The following is a 23,361-nucleotide window of genomic DNA, read 5'->3' as shown; positions in this document are numbered from 1 at the left end:
CACCGACTCACCGACTTATGTTCCGCATTCACTCATCACTTATCACTTTTAAAGCAAGAAATGGCTTCGCTCCAAATTACATCAAGGACTTATTGACCCCCTGTGTGCCTGGGCGTCCACTCAGACCAGTGGATGTGTCTCTGCTGGTAACCAGTCTGCCTATCGAGATCAGACATCTTTAGTGTCTTTTAAATCTCTTCTTAAAACATTTTTTTTTTTATCAGAAAGCTTTTATGAATGTTTTATAACTTTTGACAGTTAATATTTTTGTGTAACTTCATTTTATTCCCCTTTGTTTTATGATCTCTGCTTATCTTTTTTTAATTGCTCTTTCTTCTTTAAGCAATTTGTAACTTTAAGAAAAGTGCTATATAAATAAAGTTTATTATATATATTATTATAGAACTGAGTGGACATGATGACCAAAATGGGAAATACCATGGTATTTTGTTGAGCACATCAACATCACAAAATTGTATCTGTTAACTGACATTAAGTTTAAAAAACAGGAGAAAAAAACTGTTACATTGGAAGTTACTTTACCCTCTTACCTAACAAAGTAATGAACTATTCCACCCTTCTTCAGAGCAACAATCATTTTACGATTTACAAATTCATGACCTTTAGCTGCTGTAAAGCACTCGTTATATACAAAATTTCAGGCGATACCTAGATTATTTCTCTTTCTGCTTTTTTCATAGTGACATATGACTCGAGGCTTGTTCTACTGTTGCACATACAGTAGCGCAAAATGAGAGCATACCAGTGCACTCCTTCATGTATAAATCCAAGCACACTACATAAAAAATATGCAACAACCTTTTTAAGACTATTTTCATGTGATACCGTTTGACTAAAAGAGACCAGCAAACCTACATCCACTTGTTTTCTTAAGACCTCTGACCTGTTTCAGGATACATAAAACAGATATATCCCTAATTTTCAATTAATAAAACTGTTGTAAAGTTTTTTCTATTCTCCGGAGATGAGTTATACCCTCTGAATCTTTTCACATGAATGTTTAAATATTTCTTATGCCTGCATAGATGATCCAGAAACATTCCCAGATGACGTCACTGTACCGAATGCTCCAGTAAGATTTCACCACAGTGAGCTTGCATTAATCATATTTTATTTTATCTTTTATACTGTCTTAATATAGTGTAAGGTGATGCAATGTATTGCATATTTCTCTGAAGGAAATGGCGTAGGCAAGAGCAAAAAACAACATCAGCCATATCAAAGCTGGATGGGTGTGGAAGGGTCCGGCCTTTTTCTCGGTGGGTGGATGTACCAGCCTGCCTTCCCTTTGTACATCTTACATCTGGAATGGGCACATTTTTTCCCCTCTTTTCCAAATAACATCTGCAGCTAAAAAGCCAGACAGGTAGTTAGAGTTGATTGGTCATGGATGGATTTTCTTTCTCTCTCTTCTCTTTCTATGTTGCCCCCCCGCCCCCCCTCCCTTTTTTTCTATTCTACAAAGCCCAGAGGCTAGTATTTCACTGATTACAGAGTCCCTCCATTTGAATGGTCGTTTGTGTATTGTCAGAACAAAGGGGCGAGCGGCCTCTGAAGAGGTGCTAGACAGGGGAATGGATTGGGCTCAGCGATTAGGATGAGTGGAACTGCAGGTTCAGGCTAGCTTACCAGAGCAGAGACAGCTCAAGGAGGGACTCCACTCCAACCGCTGTGGTACATTTCGTGACTGGGAAAAAGAGGCAGCAGCTGCACTTCAGTGCAACTTATTTTAAAGCTCCCATCGTAACACGGCATCTGAAGTTTTAGTTGAATGACCGCTAACATCGCTCTGGAGTTTTGGTGATTACTCTGTCCCCAAGCAACAAAGCTGAAACTTGGGTTAGGGGTAAGATTAAGGTCCTGATCGTCACCCAAAATGCTGACTATTCCCTTGACCCTAACCTTAAAGTCGGTCTTAAACAATAAGTGGATGAGCAGTAATGTAAAACACCTCATCTTGCCAAAATGAAATGCCGTATATTTGCCCTATAAATCAAGCAATTTTTTGAGGTTTGGGTACTTTTTGATGCTACCAGGGTGTGGTAGTAGGAACTAAAGAACAAATGTAAACAGTGGTTAGAAGAGAAAGCTGGACTTTTCTGCTATGCCCTCTCTTTTTTGTCAAAAAAGTTGTCTCATGTTGTCCTTTTTGGCCCGAAATGTGCAAAGTTGGAGTAAAGCTTTTAAAATAGAGCATCACTTTTTAAAGCCTGAAATATAGGTACCAGAAAAGTTTCCTTTTGAAATACAAAGCAAAAATTGAGAATAATCAGATGTGTTACAAAAGATTGTAATTAACAGACAGAATTATGCATTTTTTTAACATTCCCGTTATTTTCAAAATTTGATGATTATCATTAAAATGCTCTGAGTTACACAAGATGAGACCAATCTCATCTGTTGCCACAACACAAGGGAACAACAGACCAGTTGCACCTGAGGAAGTGCTTTTCAGACAGCACAGTAATCAGATAAACATTAGCCTGACAGGTTTCGGCTTTGAACACTCACTTAGTACTTCTCACCCCTAAAATGAAGGTAATGACTTAAAATCAAAGTCCTCATCAAATTATGTGGGTGAGTCCGTGTCACGCGCTCGGTGGGCTTCTACATCCTTTTGATTCTAAAGCATCACCTTTTCAAAGCTGTTTTGAAGCTGATTTTTAATTTACTTCGGGTCTTTTGTGTATCTTAATGAGGCATATAAACTGCCATCCATCAAGGGTTGAAGATAAGTTTAAATACAGCAGGGCAGCTGGGTGTTTTTTAGTCGCTGTCAAATAATCACACATTTTGTGTAAATGAGTCAAGCTTTCTGAGCGGTTTGTGAGTCTCACAAAAATTTCATGCCACGTTACAAACAACCAGCCCCTTAATGAGGTAATTATGGCCATCCAAGAAAACAATTATGGGATCGTTCAATTCAGGGAAGGGAAAAAAAAAAAAAAAATTAAAGAGCTGACAAAAAACACTTACATCATTTCACTTCCCAAAACTTTCACCACCAGTCCACCCAGCTCTGAAGGCTTATTATGTCATTAAGGCAGTCATATTGTCCAATGATAGTCTGAGAACAGAAACAAGCCTTTTTGATTACCTCTGCTTGTGCAAGGGAGTTGACATTTATCTGTCAAACATGGGCCAAAATCTTAGAACACATGGGGTCTGTCGGATGACTGGTATTCATTTGTAGCGCTGTGACACATTTTGGCAGTTTCTTTGTGCTGAGCAATAGCCAAAGAATTCATCCAAGGAAGAATTGTTTAGTGAGGTCTTCGAAATGCATGTAGTCACATAAAGTTATTGCATGTGTTAGCAACTAGCAACAAGAGATCTCATACTTTTGTTTATGGTTTTGGACAACTTCAGACTCCCTGCTGGACCGAGATGGAGCAAATCATCATTAATGTCAAACAGGCGACTGAAGTTAATGGAAAAATTAATATGTTCTGCATGTACCACGGCGCTCGGAGATGATTTGTTGAAGAGCGACATTTTAATTTTCACCTTTCACTCCCACTGCCTCTCCCCCCGAAGAGCGCCCGCACCCAAATTCTCTGGCCTCTTCCCTTCAAGGCAAAACCTAAATGGCCCTTAATGACTCCATGCAAACAACGTGTGACGGGGGACAAATTACTAAAACACTTCCCGCTTTTTTTCTCCTCCTCCCTCCTCCTTCAGGTGATACTTGAAAGGTCTCCGAGGTAGCTGAGCTAGCTGCACCCTCCTCTGGCTCCTCTCCTCTGTCACCCTCCGCAATGTCAAGGTGTCGCGACCCCCCCCGTTACAACCTGAACCCGTGTCAGCCGTTGGACTTTCGGTAGCCTGCGGAAGAGTGTGGCCGACAGTGTGAAAAGGGTGAGTGTGTGTGTTCGGGGAGGTGGGGGGTGGGGTTACAATACACTAATGGGGTGAGGCTGATTTCAGTGAGATGAGAGGAAGAAGGCCGCCCCGTTTAGGTCTTCACACGCTTGTCGGCCTGTGACTTTTAGTTTTTTCTTTTTTTTTAAAAAAAAAAGGCTTCTGGGTGGCTTATATGAGTCAGTGGTCACCCCTCTGCATCAATCGCCTCACCTTGGGAATTGAATGGGACACATGCACCCCCTCGACACACACCACAACTACCCACCCCTCCCTCGCAACCCTGACCCCCCTCCTTTCCTTTAAGTCAATATGTCCGTGTCAGAGATGAAAGTGCAAAGTGGGAGGGACGCGGAGGGGGTCCTGACACTAATGTAGTACATTGGGCTTCACTTACTGATCTGCCAAGTTCTTTTGTCAAGCCTTAAATGCCTGCTAGGGCCCTTTGAACCGCTGAGCGCTCGCCCGCCCTCAGATGCCTCCTCCTTTACCTTCAATGAGATATCCTCGGTGACATTCCCACAGTCCCGTCGCCGCGGACAGACACGCATAGCTGCACGGACGCAGCAAGGTTCAAATTCAAAGGCTTGAAAGGAGTCTGTGAGTCGTCTAAATAACATCATTCATCACTTCGCAGCTCCTGAGTTAAAAGTTCAATTTGTTTTCATCAAAATTGAAATAGAATTGGCAAATGTGGCTGCAGAGGATCATTTCAGGCACCGTTTGAGTCTGTGGTTTGAAAGCACTTTCATTGGCTGCCAAGCACAGCAAGCCAGGTAAACTAAGACCTTTAACTTGCTTGCTTGTTTTTCTCACTCCCTCACTCTTGTCAGCTAATCTCTGTGGGTAACGTTATCCCAACTCTTGAGTGGCTGCACCCCCCACCACCCCCCACCACCCCCCACTTCTTCCTTCCCTCCTCTGAGCCTCAGAAACTGGACTGTGAAACAGCTCTCCCCATTCATAAAGCTCACCCTTGTTATGCTCGACCAGTGGCAGCCTGTTTTTGATTGATTCTCGCTGGTTTATCAGGCGATTTTTGTGCCTTTTCAAACGGTGTCATTAGGTAATTTGTAGTAGCATCAAGTGTGACGAATGATGTGAAAGTTCCTTCTTTTTAAAGGGCAATTTCACCCAAATTGCAAAAAAACCCACACATTTTCTTATTTACCGCTTTCTAGTGGTATCTTGTCATGCCGCTTGTTGGTTTTAGGTTAGATTTTGAGATTTTTGCCACAACACCATTACAATGGAGATGAATGGAATTTCCTTTGGGCTATAAATCTCAGAGATGAATGAATTAGAAAACTGGGCGAATAAAACTCTACAAGCCTTGATGATACTGCTAGAGAATTTAGAAAATATATATTATAATATATATTGTGTAAACCAAACCTTTAAACTTCCAGTGTATCCTACACATGAGCTATTTTGTTCATACACCTGTCAACTTGTTATGAGACACAGGTTGTTGATTTGGTGTAGAAACATTACCCGCTAAAAGACAGTTGTAGGCAAATTGACAATTGGATCTTAAAAGGGACTGATGGATAGTGAATTCAGTTCATTATAAATCTTTTTTTGTCAGTATAACTATGTACAGGTAGAGCAGAAAAGTCATTTTAAGTCTACTCTGCTTTTATTATAATCATTATTTTACATTTCTAGAATAAATCTTTCCCGCTGACTCCTGATTGGTCAGCTGCCAAAGTGACTGGCAGAACCAGCCAAACTTTTGGCTCGGGGCTGATGTTGATTTCCCACACTCAGACAGGCAAAATGATAAAAGTCACACACACAAAAAAAAAAACCAGAATAGGGGGCCTTCTCTTTTGCCACGAGCGTAGCTACGTTTCCTCCTCCACCACGCATGTTAATGCCAGGTGTGAACGGGGCCTCAGGTGGCCTCATCCAAGACACTGCTGCTGCTGCTGCTCTCTAGTCTCTCGGTTGTGGATTTACAGTCATGCTCCGAGAAGTTTGTCACAAACATGCTCTTGAGAGGCGATGAGTGACTCCGCACTCACTGCTGCCTCTATCACAGCCAGTGTGGTCTTCTTTTAAATCAGTTGCATTTATTTTTGTACTTTCAGGGTGAATCTTTGGTGAGCAGCAGCTGATGTGAAACCATATTGAACAAACAGACCTGAAGCCTTTGTATTTGTAAAGAAACCATCAAATTATCTTTCTGGATAATTTGTTCATTTTGCTGTGATTTCCCCGCCCCGAGGCAGACAAGACTAAATTAGTCATGCTTTAAATGACATTATACATCAGTTGTGTTACAGGGGTTATTAAACTGCACTGTGGTTGACAGGATCAAGTCTTCTTGATAGGCAGACAACCTGAATTACAGGGTAAACCCACATCAACCCCACTTCATCAACATTTTGCTCGCAGACAACATATAAGCTGGTTTTGTGATTTATCTTGTCATTGCCAGCTCAAATACAGTCTTTTTTTTTTTGAATAAACACAATATTTCTCCAGATAATATGATGTATTTTTTTGTTTGTTTTCCTGCTTGTTTGCCTGATGTTGATCAGCAGCTGGAGCTCTTAGTCAAACACTCATTTTCATTTCCTACTAAACTCACTGCAGGAGGCCCTTTGAAATCCACCAACATGGGAAGTTATGTATGTAATCATTTGGGATCATTTTGAATATCAATGGGGCAGGAATGCCGAGGATCCAGTTTTAATGGGACAATAAAGGCGAACCACAAAGGTTTTTCTTTTTCTTTCTTTCTTTCTTTTTCTTTTTTTTTTTTTTTTTTTTTAATGGCAGCAGGGATGTGGGTTCACTTTACTGCTGCCAGCTCTGAAGCGCTCGTAAACACATTCACACCTCTCTTTCATTTAAATGCGGGATAAGTTATAGCACATTATTGAAAAAAAAAAAAAATCGAGGTCGACAACAACCTGCATTTGAATACTGTCTGGGAGAGCCGAGGCCAATCCACAAACCAGCAAGAGTTTAAAAAGCACAAATAAGAGAGAGGGAGAAGCAGTTTCTGTAGCTTCTACAACACATTTACTATGTGTTGGATCACACAATTTCACAATAATGGTACATAAGGTCACAAAAAACTTAAACTGAAAACATACATTGAATTAAAACATAAAGTTAAATGACCATAACCTGGATTAGAACATTTCATTCAGGTCGCATTAAACTCTGATAAATAAACAAAAAAATGTTCATATCATTCAATAACTTTAATCAGATTAAAGTTATGGAATGATTCTATAAAACAGGTTGTCTTTATCCATATCTGAAAAAACAATTCAATCCTTTAACCTAACTTATTTGAGGTATATATCGTTTTTTTTTTTTTTAAATAAATAAATAAATAAGGCAATTAATCTCCTTGTTCAAGATCTTCTCTGCGCAGCGCTTTGCCCACCGAGAGGAAAAAACCCTCTCCAAGCTGATGGTCTCTCCAGGATTACCCTATCAGGTGCAAACCGCTGACATGTTTCCACCCACCAACAACAAAAAAGCCTCTCTGTGCCCAAATCTCAAGCCGCAGACGCACAAACACCACTGACAGGCACTGCTGCGCCATCATCAGCCCCCAAACCTCTCCAGGGATCCGCTGCTGCTGCCGCTGCGATTTCCACACCACTTCTTTGAGAAAAAAACACAACTTTTTGTATGCTTGGATAAGTTTGTTTGTCCACTTTTAGCGACTTTTTTTTGTGTGTGTGTATGTGTGTGTGGAAGGGCGTTATAATATCCACCGCTTTTCCTTTTTCCATCGCAGCACTTGGTAGAATAAAATGACCCATGCAAGGTGTAGAAATCCCCCGCAGGTACGGACGGAGTTGAGGAGTCTGTGATCTCTGGAGCAGCAGGATTGGATTTTGGGGCAACTTGGCTATAGGTGCGCAAAACTCGAAGGATATTTTTTTGAGCGAGGGGATTTTTTTTTTTTTTAGAGAGGTCGAGTACTGAATCCTTTCCACGCTTGGCACCGATTTACGGAGACGTTGCGGTATTTCGGGGAGCGGAGGAGACTGAGCTGAGACACACACACACAAAAAAAAACAAAAAACAAAAAAAACCTTCTGGATAATTCCCCCCAACAAGGAAGCACCTAATGTTGCACTCCGTGACTCTGCTGCTCTCCAGTGATCTATCCTTACACTGGGATTCAATCTCCTACTTACCCCCGGAGTTGTGTGCGTAAAGGACGCGCAGGGGAGCGAAAGCGAGAGAGAGGGGGGCGATTTCGCCAACCTTTCCTGGGGCTCTAAATCTGTGGAAGCAGGTGTATTTCAGGTGTATTTCTGCAAGCCAAGATGTCGCTGCTGCCTTCGAGGTTCATATACCTGTAAGTGTTCCACATCTCCGTTCGCCTTTGCACATTAAATCATGCATTCTTACCAATAGAAGTCGCCAAAAGCTTCATATTTGCGCATTGCTGTCACCCAGGTAGGCTGCGTTTATTCTTCATGTAATTGCCTGTGTGATTCACTCCCCTCCTCCCTTCTCTCTCCCTCTCTCTCCACTTAGGTGTTTACATTTTCTGGTACTCTATTTCCAGCTACAGGTATGTTTACTTCCACGTTAAATTCTTTTTAATGTGTGTGTGTGTATGTGTGTTTGTTACTGTGGTGATGATGATGGTGATGATGGGTGCAGGTTGTTTTAAGGATGGTCACAGTAGTATTAAGCACCGGACTGACTTATTAAATTAACATCAATCAGTATTATTTAGGGATGATGTCAGAGAAATAGGCTGACTTGTGCCACAGCGAAAAAATAAAAGCACACAGGAATATTACAATAAAGGGGTTAAAATAATATGAAGTTCAATAAATTTACTGAAGAGACAGAAATATTAGGAGAGTTATAACAAACGGGAAAAGCACCAAAAATGTATCATGCAGCCTCCAAACTCACTAGTAGAGACTCTACAACTCCCTGCGTTTTAATTATAGCAGCACTGCAGTGATAAATAAATATGATTGGCTATTCGGCTTTGAAGAAACTCCAGTCTTAAGTCACTTTTGTAATCGGACTAAACTACAAATATCTCCATCAAAACTATCAGCCTGGCAAAAAAAACAACAACAACCCAAAAACAGAACAGAACAAACACACAATAAATAAATAAATAAAAATAAAAACCAGTTCTTAAAATCTAGAATTCAAGTAGCAGTTTCAGTATTTTACAGCAGAAATGTAATAAATATTTTCATTCCCGTGGTTAAAAGTTCTTCTTTGAGCAGATGGGCTCGTTTGGTGCTTGTTGCCTCAGTTTTTTTTTTTTATTAGTCGCGTCTCACTTTGAACAGTAATGATTTGCAGGCATCCACTCACCTAATTGACTGCGCGCTGTGTTTCAGATAAGATGCAGAGAACAGCTCTTTCACTCTCATAAAGCTATCTGATCACTTTATTGGCATGACGTGTTTGATCATAATAGCCTACGCTTTGTGCTGTTGTTTTGAATTAATTTCTCACTGTTATGATCTGAGATATTAAAAAAAAAACCCAAAAAACAGGATTAATTGCCCCAAAGAGAGAGAGAGTTAGGTTTAATCTCTTTATTTTCCCCTGGGGTGCTTTTTCTTCCATATAAGTATCCTGCAGTTTGCCACATTTTATGTATAGTTTTTATGTAATTATACTTTAATATCTTAATAGATTACAAAACTTTATATTTTATGTAATGTGCTGAATCTTGCCAAGATGAGAGAGTTAACATTTGCCCTTTTGGCACAAAAAAAAAGAATCTCTATAGGAGGGAAAGTTTGTTTGTAAACTGTATAAAATACAGTTTATTGAAAACTTTTTCTGACTTAGTGTTGGTCAGCTCAGCCAGTCCCAGTCGAGGAATCACTGGCTTTACTTCTGGAGTAAATTCTCTGGTCCAAGATTCTTGTTTGCCAAAGAGAAAAAAAAAAATAAAGTAAAATCCCAAACCTCAAAAAAGCAGAAACTACAATGTTATGTAAGTCTATGTGCTCTGATTATTCCAACAGAGCTGGCAGAAACAAAGCTATAGTGTCGACTGACCACTCCTCACATGTAAGACAAGATGAAGTTAATACAAAATGTGGCCCGGGGGATGCATGATGCAGACTGGTGACTGACATTTCCTGTTTTTTTACTGTTTAAATATGTGATTTGCATGTTTGTTGTACTTCAGAAAAAGTCAGATCATAGATAAAGGCTTTTATCAAACAAAGAGGATGCACTGTTGCTCTTTGAGTGCTTTCAGTCTAAACATCATACTAAAATCAAGAGAGGAAAAAAAAAAAAATGCGGGAATGGTCCTTAAATGTCTCTTGTAGCATTGCCTCTCCATGTTGTTGGCCCATTCTGCTTCCCAGTGCTGCTACGTACAGCTAATGGCTTTTACATGTCATGCTGTGGTTGTGAGGAAAAACAACAGAAGCAACCACAGTTGGAAGTTCACTTTGAATGCACTGCCAACATGTGAGTGTGTGTGTGAGTGTGTGTGTGTGTTGTAGAGAGAGAGAGAGACCCTGTCTGTGTGTGTGTGTGTGTGTGTGTGTGAAGCAGATAGCAAGGTGTATCTTAGATGGATGCGACAACTAAGCTTCCTCAGTGAAGATGAGCGCCAGACTTTTGAAGTTTCAACAATATCCGTTTTCATGCTGTGTCTTTGAAGAAAGGAGACAGCGTGATAAAAAGTGTTGTCGCTAGCGTTCACCTCAGCCATGTGCTTAGGCTTGCCTTTCCCTTGACGCGAAATGCAACTGTCTACCAAACACACCTTTATGTTTGTTTAGAGATGGGGAGATTTGGGATAAATCCCTCAGCAGCCCAGTTAGGCCACGTTTTGTTGTGTGTTCAGGTTTTGTGTGTTTTTTTTTGTTTTTTTTTTTCCTGCTCGTCAGCTTTGAGGTTCATTTTGAGAGAGAGCTGACAACAGATGATGCTGATGTTTGTCTTTTGAAAAGGATGCACTCATTTTTTATGAATCTTTGGCAAATTTTGGTTTAATATTTTTGTGCATAGCATTACCCAGAGGTCTGTTGACATACATTTTGAGCAGACAATCTTCTTCCTCTGATTTCCTTTTGATGAAAAGTCCTGTAGTTAACGCTCTTTTTCCTCCTTTGTTCAGCCATTGTGGCTATTGCTGCTCTTGAAATGCTGGATTTTTCCTATTAAACACCCACCAGACAGACACACTTTGTTGTATAGAGCATAATAAAATGCACAGTGGATGTGGTTATAATTCCTTAGTCTCAAATTACATATTTAATTTCAAGATGTAGAGCGAAATAAGTTTTGTTAGCTTATAAGTATCTGATGTACTGTAACTGTGCGTCATCATGCAGTTAAACTTTAAATCACTTGAATCCTGGTCCTGGTTGAGTTTATAGGATTGAGGAACCGGTTGACAGTGAATACCTTTCAGGGCACCTGAAAATACTGGTTTTGATTCATTTTGTTGCCATATGTTGTGAAAAAAAAAGGGACAATGTGTTTGACTGTGCAGTCGTTTTTGTGTAGGTTGTGTTGCATGTTGGAGTACTTAGACAAAGACCTTGAGAAAAAAAAAGTGGTGAACTAGATATTATTGGAAAAACACAGACAATAGAGCCATAGTTTATTACTGTACTACCTATGATTTGGAAAAAAAAATACACATTTAGAAAATGGGAAATACTGGCCATGAGAAAATTATTCCCCCAGTGAAAATCACATCAGGCTGATAGAGAAGATATCACAAGAATCCGTTATTTGTAGGTTTAAAATGCATTTTGATGCCTTGAAGTAAACATTTACACCACAAATCTGTTGCATCAGAAGGTAAAGCAGTTTGACATCCCGCCTTTAGATATATGGTCTCACTTCCTCCACTGCCTGATGCCAAAAGCAATATTATGGGCGTGTTTCCTAAATGTCAAGATACAGAAGCTGTGTCCCTGTTCGGGGGCTGGATCCTCCGAGGTCCACATTTCTAGACTGCATACGTCATAACGAGTCAACAAGTTTAGTCCCATTTAAAAGACTCCCACAGTCTTGTGGCCACAATCTGTTGGATATCTGAGTGTTCTTTTGATAAACTTTGACATTTTTTAAGAGCTCACAAGTTGATGCCCACACATGATTAGTTTTTATTTCTGTGAGGCCAAACTCTCTTATTTGGAGGGAAGATGGAGGTCTAACCCAGATTTTAGGTTTTCCACCTTTGTGGGCCGCATCCTATAAAGGATTAGGTGCCTGAATTGGGGCACAACTTGTATGACACCTGGTGCAGAAGAGCCTCAACAGGGTTTTGCCAAAAGTTGTTTGTTTTCCTCTATGAGTTTAAGTTTTTGTTCTACTGTGGCCGCAATTTCCCATCATGTTTGCTAGATGTCATTAATTTGCCGAAGTTAGAATAACAAGGACTTTGGGGTATGTAATGTGTATATAATTAGCCACCTGAGAACAGCCACATAAAAAGCCATTACTGTGCAATTACCACACCATACAGCTGGGGAAATGGGATCTTGGCGTGAACGGAGATTCCAGGGCTTCTGAAAGTATACGTTTCCTCTCGCTGTTCCATATGTTGGGTGACACAGTTGCTTTTCACAGTTGTGTCGAAGTCCGCAATTTCCCAGTTTTTATGCCGGGTCTAAGGTGACTCATAAACATCAGACAGGTGAATTCTGAAAGGCGGGTTTGTACAATTTGATCAAAAAATTCCTCCTACAAGAGTGTTTTTGTGCTACGAGATGCCTCTTTCCATCTCAGTCTTGTCTTCCGCCTGCTGCGTTTCCTAATTTATGGACCCTACTTCGCCTGCAGGCAGATATTTGTTTGATGATAGTGCAACAGGTCTGGATGCTTCAGGTGTATAATTGCTAGTGGCTTGCTTGCTTGCTTGCTTGTGGAAATGGAGTTTCTCAATATCGCCCAGGGCACATAGTATACTGCTGTCTCAACACAAAGAAGCATAAGGCTGCACTATAGGTTTTGCACTTGTTCTATGAGGTTTTTACTCAAACTGGGACTTCATTAACACGTTGTGTAGCATAGTTAGCAGCTTGTAAATGTGGTGCATATAAAATCTGCGGGTTAAAAAGCGAGGAGAGAAACACTAAAATGCCACAGCCGCAATTTCCAGGTTGTTATCTCAGTTTTTAGCCCCTGAAGCACAATTTTTTTGACACAGGGCCCATAAAAGCAACAGCACACATTACTATCAACACCTGTGCCGTGACGATCTCTCACTGACTGTCTTCCTTTCTTTCTATGTTTCTTTATCTTCTGTCTGTCTGTCTCACTCCGTTTCCTCCTGTCTCACAACTCTGTGCAGGAATCCCAGCAGAGTTCTGCTGATTTCAGGTTTTACATCGAGAACCACACGAGGAACCCAGACGACCTGAGCCGGAAGCAAGTCCGGATCTACCAGCTGTACAGCAGAACCACAGGGAAACATGTCCAGATCTTGGGGAAAAAAATCAACGCCAACGGAGATGATGGGGGCAAGTATGGTATGGGAGAATTCCTGTGCATCTCACCTGACACTTTAGCTAGTCTGCTTACACTGATAGCAGTCTGTTATAACAAGATGAGAAATCACCACCAGCTACCAGCCGGCATTTGGTGTTTCTTGAGGTTTTTTCTTACCCCCTCAGCTACTCAGGCTGTTTACTACCCATTGTTTGGAGGTGATTTTCCAAGGTCTGTGTTTGGCTGGCGCAAGAGTGGATGCTGACTTCTGGAAGCCACCAAGTACTGGTTGGGGCGGATGGAAACATGTTGAAATTGCTGACCTTGCAGTGGATGTTTACTGCAGCATTTTGGGTATCCAGAGCAAATCTGTGCCTATTTTAGTTTGAAGGGTGTGAATTTTTTTTTGTCAGAATGCCTACTATGGATGAAAACTGAGTTGTTGGTTTGCTTGTTTTTCAAAATATTCTTTTCTGTTCTCTTTTGAGTTTTTGGGTTATGAGCTGTTAAGGTAATGTAGCATGAAACCCTGCGGCATCACTCAGCTCTCTTAGGTCTCACACAGTTGATCAGAAAATGTAGGTGTTTACGAGGAACGGGACTGTGACTATCAATGTCAGGGAGTGCAAAACAGTCAAAACTTATGAGTGTATTATCGCTGAACTTAAAGAGTTCAAGAGAAAGTTAAAACTAAATCTATAAGTTGTGTGACTACACAATGGTTTGACATAGAGATTGTCCTATAAAAACGTTGGATATGGGCCACCAAGACAATTTTGTACAGTCAAGCAGTGTAAAAGTACCCTGTGCCAACATATTAACAACATAAATATGACAAAAACCTTTTATAGATTCAGTTTTTTATCCTGAATTGAACTTTTTCATATACATTTGCTTTTGTGCTGCTCTCACTCATAAACATAACATCTCTGCTTTCTTTGTGGGCCTGTTCACAAAACAAATATACAGCAGGATGAGTAAATTGATGGTCAGTGAAGCTCTCTTTGATGCAGTGGCACAAACATAAAACAACCGGACTTGTGTTGTGCTTTGCTGCAGATATGTTGCTCATAACAGCTGACTCACGGCCCTAAAATTGCTGGTCTTGAATGCCTCTGAGTGAGTGTGTTCAGTCACAGATGCGCCGAGGCGAAGTTTCCTCACTGCTTGTTAGAGCTTGAGTGGAAGCAGATCCAATTTTTCCCATGAGGCTTTGCCAATTCTACCCTCCGCCCCTCCTCCTCCTCCTCCTCCTCCTCCTCCTCCTTCCCCTCCTCCTCCTCCTACCCATCCAGCTGCAGTACCTGGCACCTGTGAACTCCTTTGCACTCACTAATAAAGCTCAGGAAGATATTCTCCGTACTCTAATCCACTCACAGTCACTTCAGCTTCACAGAAAGGGCCACAAAACCACCACAGAAGAAATATGTTGCTTTAGTGTGGAGCTTTATGACCGCAACGTTCAGCTGCATATCTGTACAGCTAAAGTAGAGAGAGTTATCTTTCTTTTTAGGTATTAGCGTAGCATATTCATTATTTTAAAGAGACTGGAACAATCCTTTTCCAGAGCAGTCCATCATAAATGATGCCCGTTGTCCGCCTAGAGCAGATGGTGGGTTGCCGTAAAGGCTTTTAAACTGATAAAAGCTGCAATCTGGAATTAAAGCAAGAGTTTCCAGCCTTTCTTGACAGGTGACTAAATGCAGAGGTCGATAAATGTCTGCGGCCCCACATTGTTCATTTTTAGACCAATGTTTCCTGCACAAGAAGCAGAACATTGCCCCAAAGGAGAAGGAACAAAGCTGTACAGGCATCATGACTGCCAGTTGTGTAGTGCAGTGTAGGTTTAAAAAGTCCTTGGAAGTGGTCAAAAAATGGATCGGATATTGTAAAATATGCCCCTTTTATGTGCTACCTGTGGTCACCTTTGGATTCTGAAACTTGGTTTAAAAGATACTTGAAAATACCCAGACATTATATACAGAACAGTACTTGTGTGACTGCTTAAGGATATTAGCTTCAGGATGCTCTAAAGTCACCTTTTGTCCATGTTTTAGACTTCATCATTATTTTACCGTAAGCACAGAGCAGCCTGTAAGACTCCTGAACTCAAGAGAGCTTCCAAAGAGATTATTGAAGTGTTGTGTTCCTATATTTACAGATTTGTTTAAGGACGCAGATTATGTGGATTATGGGTTTTAAGTGCTTACACTGTAAATAAAAGCACCACATTCCCTCCTTTGTAAAATAAATGCCACTTGTTAGTGGTATTGATGACAGCGAGATTCCTCTTAGTGTTTGTGTTTCATGATTCAAGGATCTGATTAAGTTTTCTGAAGCCCGCAGCTGCCAGACTCTTCGTTTTTAAAGATCAAGCCATCAATGGTTTAACCTGAGTGAGCGAAGATAGGGTTTGGACAGGGTTACGGACAAAACTCAGGGAGAGAAACGTGGTTTTATCTGATCTGTTCTGGGTTGAAGCTTCATACAGAAGGTTGAATTTCGGGCCTCAATGCAAAACCAGCTCACAGTGATGAGGCCAAAGCTGTCAAATGACTCCTGATTTGACTTGTAGAGCTAAAATGTATTTTAAACACCAATCAGTTCATTTGCAAAACACTCTTGTTTGTCTTTGTAAACCCCCCAACCCACCCCCCCAAAAAAAATCCAGACTGGTCTTTCCAGTGATTAAGAAAAGTCAGAAATTCTTAACTTCAAATTAAACAACTATCTCTCTAAAGCAAGAGCAGGAATAACTTCTTCCTTCCCCCAGTTTCACCTTTAAAACAGGTTTTCTACATCCTACTCTCCTCCCAAGGTTGAGGTTTGGAGGGAGGGGGGGTGGGGGGTGGGGGGGGGGTGTTGGAGGGGAGGGACTTTTGCCCTGAACCCGTCCCATCCCCTTCGCCTATTCTTCCTCTGCTCCCTTGAGCGCTACTGAATGGCCCTGTGTGTTAAACAAATGGATCATCTTAACTTTTTGATTGAGTGAGCACAGACTAAAGGGAACTTGAAACCTAATCCTGAGGGGCACATAACCGCTCCACAAATGTTTGGCAGATCTCTTTGCTGGTCGAGGGGCGAGCCGAGACAAAGGTGACCTCGCAGGGGTTAACATTTGGGATGGGAGGAGAGGGGGAGGGAGGGGTGAGGGTGGGGGTGTGGGGGGGGGGGTCGGAAAAATAAAAGAGCCGCCAGGATGCGTCTTGAGAGTAGATTACTGCTGTGTCAGGTTTAAGTGACGGTGGCATTGTTGTTTTGGTGCATGTATGGTGTTATATAAAGAACGTTAAAGTGATATCACACTTTATAAACCTTTTTAGTGAATGATTTGCTCTGGAGACCCAAAATTCATCTCACTGTGTTGGTTTTTTTTTGTTAGAAAACAGGCTAAAACATTATACTTTTTCCACATTCACAAAGACAATGATGCTCAGGCAATGTTTGCAGTATGTACAGTCAAGACAATGTATTTATATAGCCCCAAAATCACAGGTTATGGATGGATCTTACAGGATTTCTCAGGTTTTTTTTATTTTTAGCTATTGAAATCAGTTATTTCCTGCAATCCTTGATGCCAGAGATTACAGGGAATTTAAACTCTGACACAATTTATGTTAGGGATTAACTCAAGTATCCCCTTAATAATCCTAAAATAAATTATTTAAATGTTTTGGTGTACAAAGTAGGCCTACTTATCTTTCTCATTACCTGTTGCTCAGCGTTTTCTTTGCAAAGTTCAGTGCCCCGAAAAAGGATTCTTTATTCTGCAGGGTTTGGGACTGGAAATTAAATTAGATGATTTTCAAGTATTGACAAACTTCAGAAGTTCCCAAAATGTTGAACAGTATCAGAAAATGTGCAGGAGCCCTGAAAAAGTCCACCAATAAATGAGAAAAGCATACTGTATTTGTTTAAATGTATGAGTATCCTTAAGTACATCCTACATATATTGCAAAAACATACACATGACCCTAACTGAGTCTTACTTTTTTTTTTTTTATGTTCCAGCTCTTCTTGTCGTCGAGACAGAAACTTTCGGGAGCCACATTCGAATAAAAGGAAAAGAGAGCGACCATTATATTTGCATGAACGACAAGGGCAAAATAGTCGGAAGGGTGAGTATCTTTTGGTTTTAAATTATTAAGACAACTGATCCTTTAGAAAAAGCTCCAATTTTTTTTTTTTTTTGCTGACAAGATTAAATAGCCAATCTCTAATATCAGAGTGGATGTTTTTTTTAAAGGGAACTCTTAATCCAGGCTACATTGAACACAGCATCAGATCTGCTTTCTCCTGCTGTTTTTGTACACCCTAACAAAACCCCTTTGATAACTCACAGCCATTCTTCCATTACGTAATCGGCCTACTCCTTTGACACTCGATCAGTCAATTACGGACTGCAATCACGACAATGCATTGAGAGACTAATGGTCACTTAGGAGGAATGCCATTGCAATTATATCACTTAGTCGCACCAGGTGGCCACAAGCGCGGGATGACTGCATGTGACTCTGCGGACGACTGCTTCAATATGGAAAAGAAGTTAATATTTCAGGCGCACGTGTGATTTTGTTGCATTAATAACTCATGCTGTCAGCGTCGGAGGGGGCTGCCGTAATTCACACACGTTTTCACTCTCTCATCGTGCTCATCTATTAGAGAATGCATTTTGAGTTTTAGTTGCAGGGGCCTTGTTCATTTCAAAAACAAATCTTTGACTTCCTCCTTAAAACCACCGGAGAGTTGTTTAATTATTTTATTAATGATGAAGAATATGTTTTAGTATAAATCACAGAAATGTAAACGGAATCAGTTAAACTCCCCGGTGCTGGCGTCAAGATTTTTAAAAGGCCGTGTCACCCACATCACAAAAAACAGCATATCCCAGATTTACTCCTATTGCTACGCAGTAATGTTGATTTTAAATATAGTTTTATATTTGTGAAATGTGTCTCTGGAGATGTGTTGTCCGGCTGCTACACATTTCACTGGAACTATCCTCTGCCTGAGAAATAGTTCCTATGAAATCTTTTGTCAATGACGTGCAATCTTTAAACTGTGTTTGCATGACACTGGAAAATTTTCCTTTGGTTAAGAGCAGTCCTGTAGCCAGAACAAACTGAACAGGGTGGGTATTCAGTTTTTACAGGGGGACTGGACTTTAAACATGGTTGGAAACATATACTTTTACAGGGTAAAAATGCCAATACCACTATGTGACAAGAGAACCCCTCGTATTAACCCTCAGGGTTTCGCATCGGTCGTCCACGAGCGCAAAAGCACTCACTTCATACTTTTAATAATATCTCTGTAACAGATGTATGTAGCGACTTACTTTAAAAACTGTCCTGCAGCGCGCCTTTCAGCCGTTACAACGAGCTGTCACTTCTTCTTATAATCCATCCAGGGGTTTAGTAATCCATCAAGGAAACACTGTGTTATTTTTGGACACTTTTGAAAAATAGTAAAAGAGATAATTCAATGTTTTATGTACTTATTTATACCTCTAATGCCGACTGTACAAACTACTTTTTCCTGTTTTGAGCGGCGAGTTTAACCTTTAACCTCGCGGTTCACCCTTAATATCACGGTTATGTGCGAGATTTGATGGTTGACAGTCTTCCTCTTAAATTAGGCTGCATCCAAACAGGTTTTATCTGCATAATCTCAAATGTAAGCACAAATGCAAAAAGAAAAACAACAATTTTTCTCTTTTTATTAGAAAATTAATTTGTCAAATGGAGGGTGTGACATGGCATAGATGGGTGGGCACAGGTGAGAGGGCATGAGATGCATATAACTGATTATTTAGTGAACTTTAAAGAAGCTTATAAATGTATCTTATTACCTACAGACAGAGCCTGGCTAGTTGTTTCCTACTGTTACTACCTCCGGATACATACAGTCTTTATCGCACAAAAATGAGAGTGGTTATGATCTTCTCATCTAGCCGTTGGCAAGAAAGCAAATAACTGTATTTCAGTTACATCAGCATGTTTTTGATAAGATATGAGGCCCTATGACTTTACATGAATGTAGCTCACTAACTTAATATACAACTAATAATACACTCTGTGCTCAAAAAATGAAGTAAATGTTTTCTCCAACTATTAAAAGATTGCAAAAATCACTACCGAACAATATATATTTTCATGTTATAATAGCGCAGTAGAAATAAAGGTGTGAAGGCACCAGACAGGTGAACACGTCTACATTTAACCTCAGTTTTGTTGACCTTAAGTCTAATGAGTGAAAACTTCCATTTAAACCAAGTTTTATTTTCAACCTGCGTTTCAGACTTTACTCTCATTTTACACCAAACTGGACAATTGAAACCATGGTGCAGCAGAATGCACTTATGCAATGGAAATAAGCCAGATTGTGAGTTGAAAAAAAAATGCCACGCAGCTATGTTAATGATTAATTAATGCCCTATTTGTTCCCCCTTTCAGCCCGATGGAAGGAAGCAGGAGTGCGTTTTTGTCGAGGAATTCCTGGAGAACAACTACACAGCTCTAGTGTCGGCTAAGTACAAAGGATGGTACCTCGGCTTCAACCGAAAGGGGCGGCCCAAGAAAGGCTCGCGGACCACGCAGAGGCAACAGGAAGTCCATTTCATGAAGCGCCACCCGAAGGGCAAGGTGGACCCACTGGAGGAGTTTCGATTCACCACAGTGACTAAGCGGACACGAAGGGCTCGCCGATTAAAACCCAACCCCAAGAGGAACTGATGGGACCAATGGGACAGCACTAATTTTCCTCGAGAGAGGGGGGTGGGGGAGGGGGAGGGGGGGACGCTAAATGAAAATCTCAAGCTTCTTGTCTTAAAAGAATCACCTTAAAGACTTTATTTCTGTAAAAGAAATACAGACTAAAAGAACAAAAAAAAAAAAAAGTCAAAGATGTTTTATTTTTGTATTTCAGGATGACTGAATATTTCCTGACTCTTGGATTCTTCTGGGTTGATGTCATTGTGCTAACGCATCTGTCATGTTATTTATACTGGATAAACTAAAGGACCTCTGAGAGAATTCCTGTCGCCGTCGTCCTCAGCTACGTTTGAACTGCAAGCTGAAGGCATACTTTCTTTTTTTTTTTTTTTTTTTTTGACAATGGGGGCTGAAGCAGGAGCTGACGCAATGTTATAAAAATCAGCCAACTAGAGATTTATTGGAATACCTGTCGGTTTTTGTTTGTGTTGCCCCTGACAACGAGGATCCCATACTTTCCACTGGAATCAGACACCATGGAGATGAAACGGAGAGAGGTGGCAGTCGCAGGTGACACTGTGCTGCCGGGATAACTGTGTAGCTTTGAGTGCAATATTTTACAGGTCTCTCTCTCTTTCTCTTCCTCCCCTTTTTTTCCATATGTCTCTCAACCTTAGCTTCACTCGTGGATGGAATGCGCTCTGAGTACTGTGTGATTTCCATTTGACATTTCCATGCAGCCTGTGATTCAGCTAAAACACGACATGCTTTGACTAGTCAGGCACCAGCCATGGCCGTAGTCTTGTTTAAACACACACACACACACACATACACATACACATACACACACACACACACAAAAAAAAACAATACAAACAAAAAGGTAACAGCTAATGTGATTCATAATTCCACACTGTCTTCCAACTTCATCACATTTGGGAGACGGATGTTAATCCCTTTCATCTCCCCTTGGCAAATGAATCACTACTGGACTCGATTTCAAACAAGCTCTTCCTCGCATGTGTCAAAGTTGCTCCAGAAAAGGATGCCTTGATTCTTTGAGTGTGAGCTAGCTAATATTGTGGGGTCGGTGATGAAGACTTCCTCTACCTCCTTGTTCTTTTTGTTTATCCATACCTAGTCGGACTGTCTGTGTTCAGTTTATCTCAAGAACCTCTCAGTCAACACTGAGCTGAACTGGGCTCTTCTTCTTCTTCCTTTTTTTTTTTTTCTTTTCTCTTCCAAAATCATATTTTGACTGTGAGCTCACCTTCGCTCCTTTCACTCTCACTGGATGACAGTCTCAAAGATGCTCTTGAGAAAGCTAAGCCCCTGTGTTTGTTCGTCAGATCAGTGATCCACGGACATGAATACTGTAGCGCATCCACTCCTGACCCCCTTCATATATCAACATTTGACAATTAAGACTTCTCCTCAAAAACCCAGACGACCATCTTGCCCAGGATTCAGGGAACATTTCCAGTGAACAGCAGGTAGAGTTTGTGTGTAAATCCTAAAGTGGAAAAGTCTGTGCTTCTATCATTCCTTCTCTCACTGACGACAAACTCCAGCCTCTTTTCACCAGTAGTATGTATTCACCTGTCTACTGGCAAGTTTTTATATGAGTTGCTACTAACAACATGACACATTTATGATTTTTTTTTAAACAAATGTAAGCAAAAATAATTTTATGACTATTATTAAGATATTTATTGCCTCCCTTTGTAAATAAAATGTGATGAGTTTTATTTGGCCTCTGTTAATAAAATGAGGACTATATTTTAAAAAAAAAGAACTTTTTTATGTCTTAATTGCACTCTGGAGAAAGGTAAAAGCATCTTGGTGTCCCAGTTTAGACTGGAATTTTATGATGTGCACGTTGAATATTGTACTGTCTAAAAGAGAAATGCTGCAGGTAGCGATTGGTTGGACATAGAGTACATTCCCTTCTCTGCATACTGCCAAGGTATGCATTTTTATATACAAACTCAAAGTGTGAGGACTGCTTTTAAGGTCAGTGATTTTTAAATTGAGAAAGGCCTATTGCAACATCTCTGAAGCCTTTTTATATCACTGCGAAGGGCAATGAGAGTTCACAGTTGGTGCTTTTTTTAAACATTGATATTACATAATTTTAAAAAGTATTTTTGGCAAACAAAATACAATTTCATACTTGTAAGTGTACTTTTTCAGTGTCAAAAATTGAACTGAAATTGGATAAATTGTTGCATCACAAACCGCATCACAGCTGTGGCGAGGTGGTGTAGAAGACAATAAAGCATGTGATCATATTATCTGTCAAGAGTGAAGAACATGGTCTGAGATGTACCTTTGCTAACCTTTGAGCACTTAAAACACAACTTACTTTGATGTAAATGCTCCGCTCTCCAGCCTGGTAAACACACAATATATTAGACATTTTTCCATCTTTTAAAAGCGCTAAAGGAATGCAGAGTAGCATGTCTTATAATGCTGTGTGCTGGAATGATGTTTACAGTAACCGTCAGACTGAAAGATGGCGGCTTTGAGGAAGAAAAAAATACTTTTGTTTAAATTCCTAGCGATGCTATCAACCCTCCCTCCCCTTCCACTCCGGTAGTTACCTCCAATAGACCCAGAAGTCCCTCGTTCCGTCATGGGATTTTGGATGTCTGGTCTGCTTTTAAAGGTGGAAACATACTGCTTGATGTGCGACCCAGTGATTCACCATTAACATAATGGATCAGCACTGAAGTTCCCGACTTGTCTCAAGGAGGAGGGGGTTGGTGGGGGGTTGGGGAGGGTGGGGGGGAGGGTGGGCAGTGAGAGAAGAAGCTGAGATGACTGCAGGATTTCAAGGAATGTTTTATGTTCCTTCATATTGTCTTCATCTCTTTCAACTGCTTATTGTCTCCTCTGTATAAGAGCGATGATATTGAGAGGAACAAATATATTTTTTAGCAACCACAGACAAGATTATGTATTAAAAATGTGACCTAGCAACAAGATAACCATTTGAGGCAATTAAATATGCTGGAAATAAAGACTCTTTGGGCATTCTTTCTTATAAAAGTTGCCTTAAATATTGTCCTCTGCATCTCTGTCTTTAAAAAAAAAAGTGTTGCGAGACTCGGCCATGGGAGTTAAATCAGCCTCGTACATGGTCAAAGAATTCAATCAATGCGTCTTTCGAAACCCTTCAAATTCTATTTATGTGAGCAAGAAGCTATTCTCTTTTTTTTTTTCCATCTGCATACTTCAAACTTGACCAAGCACAGCCAAACTGCATCTGGGTATATTGACATTTAAACGAGCGCCGATGGTTTCCAACGTGTCGGGCCGATTCGCAATAAGG

The 23,361-nt window shown here is 40.6% G+C and overlaps 1 protein-coding gene across 1 annotated transcript; it reads left to right on the top strand.

The window, feature by feature from the left end:
- The first annotated feature begins 7,364 nt into the window (after window positions 1–7,364).
- On the top strand, window positions 7,365–20,090 carry fgf24 (fibroblast growth factor 24). The gene is made up of 5 exons (XM_067599961.1): window positions 7,365–8,218; window positions 8,401–8,437; window positions 13,178–13,355; window positions 17,326–17,432; window positions 19,770–20,090. The coding sequence occupies exons 1-5, from the start codon at window positions 8,187–8,189 to the stop codon at window positions 20,046–20,048; spliced, it is 633 nt and encodes a 210-aa protein (XP_067456062.1). The 5' UTR covers window positions 7,365–8,186; the 3' UTR covers window positions 20,049–20,090.
- The last annotated feature ends 3,271 nt before the right edge of the window (window positions 20,091–23,361 follow it).

This window comes from Thunnus thynnus, chromosome 9, assembly GCF_963924715.1.
Source record: "Thunnus thynnus chromosome 9, fThuThy2.1, whole genome shotgun sequence".
Lineage (NCBI taxonomy): Eukaryota > Metazoa > Chordata > Actinopteri > Scombriformes > Scombridae > Thunnus > Thunnus thynnus.
Note: the sequence above shows the minus strand (reverse complement) of the source record. Positions and strands in the feature narration are given on the sequence as shown.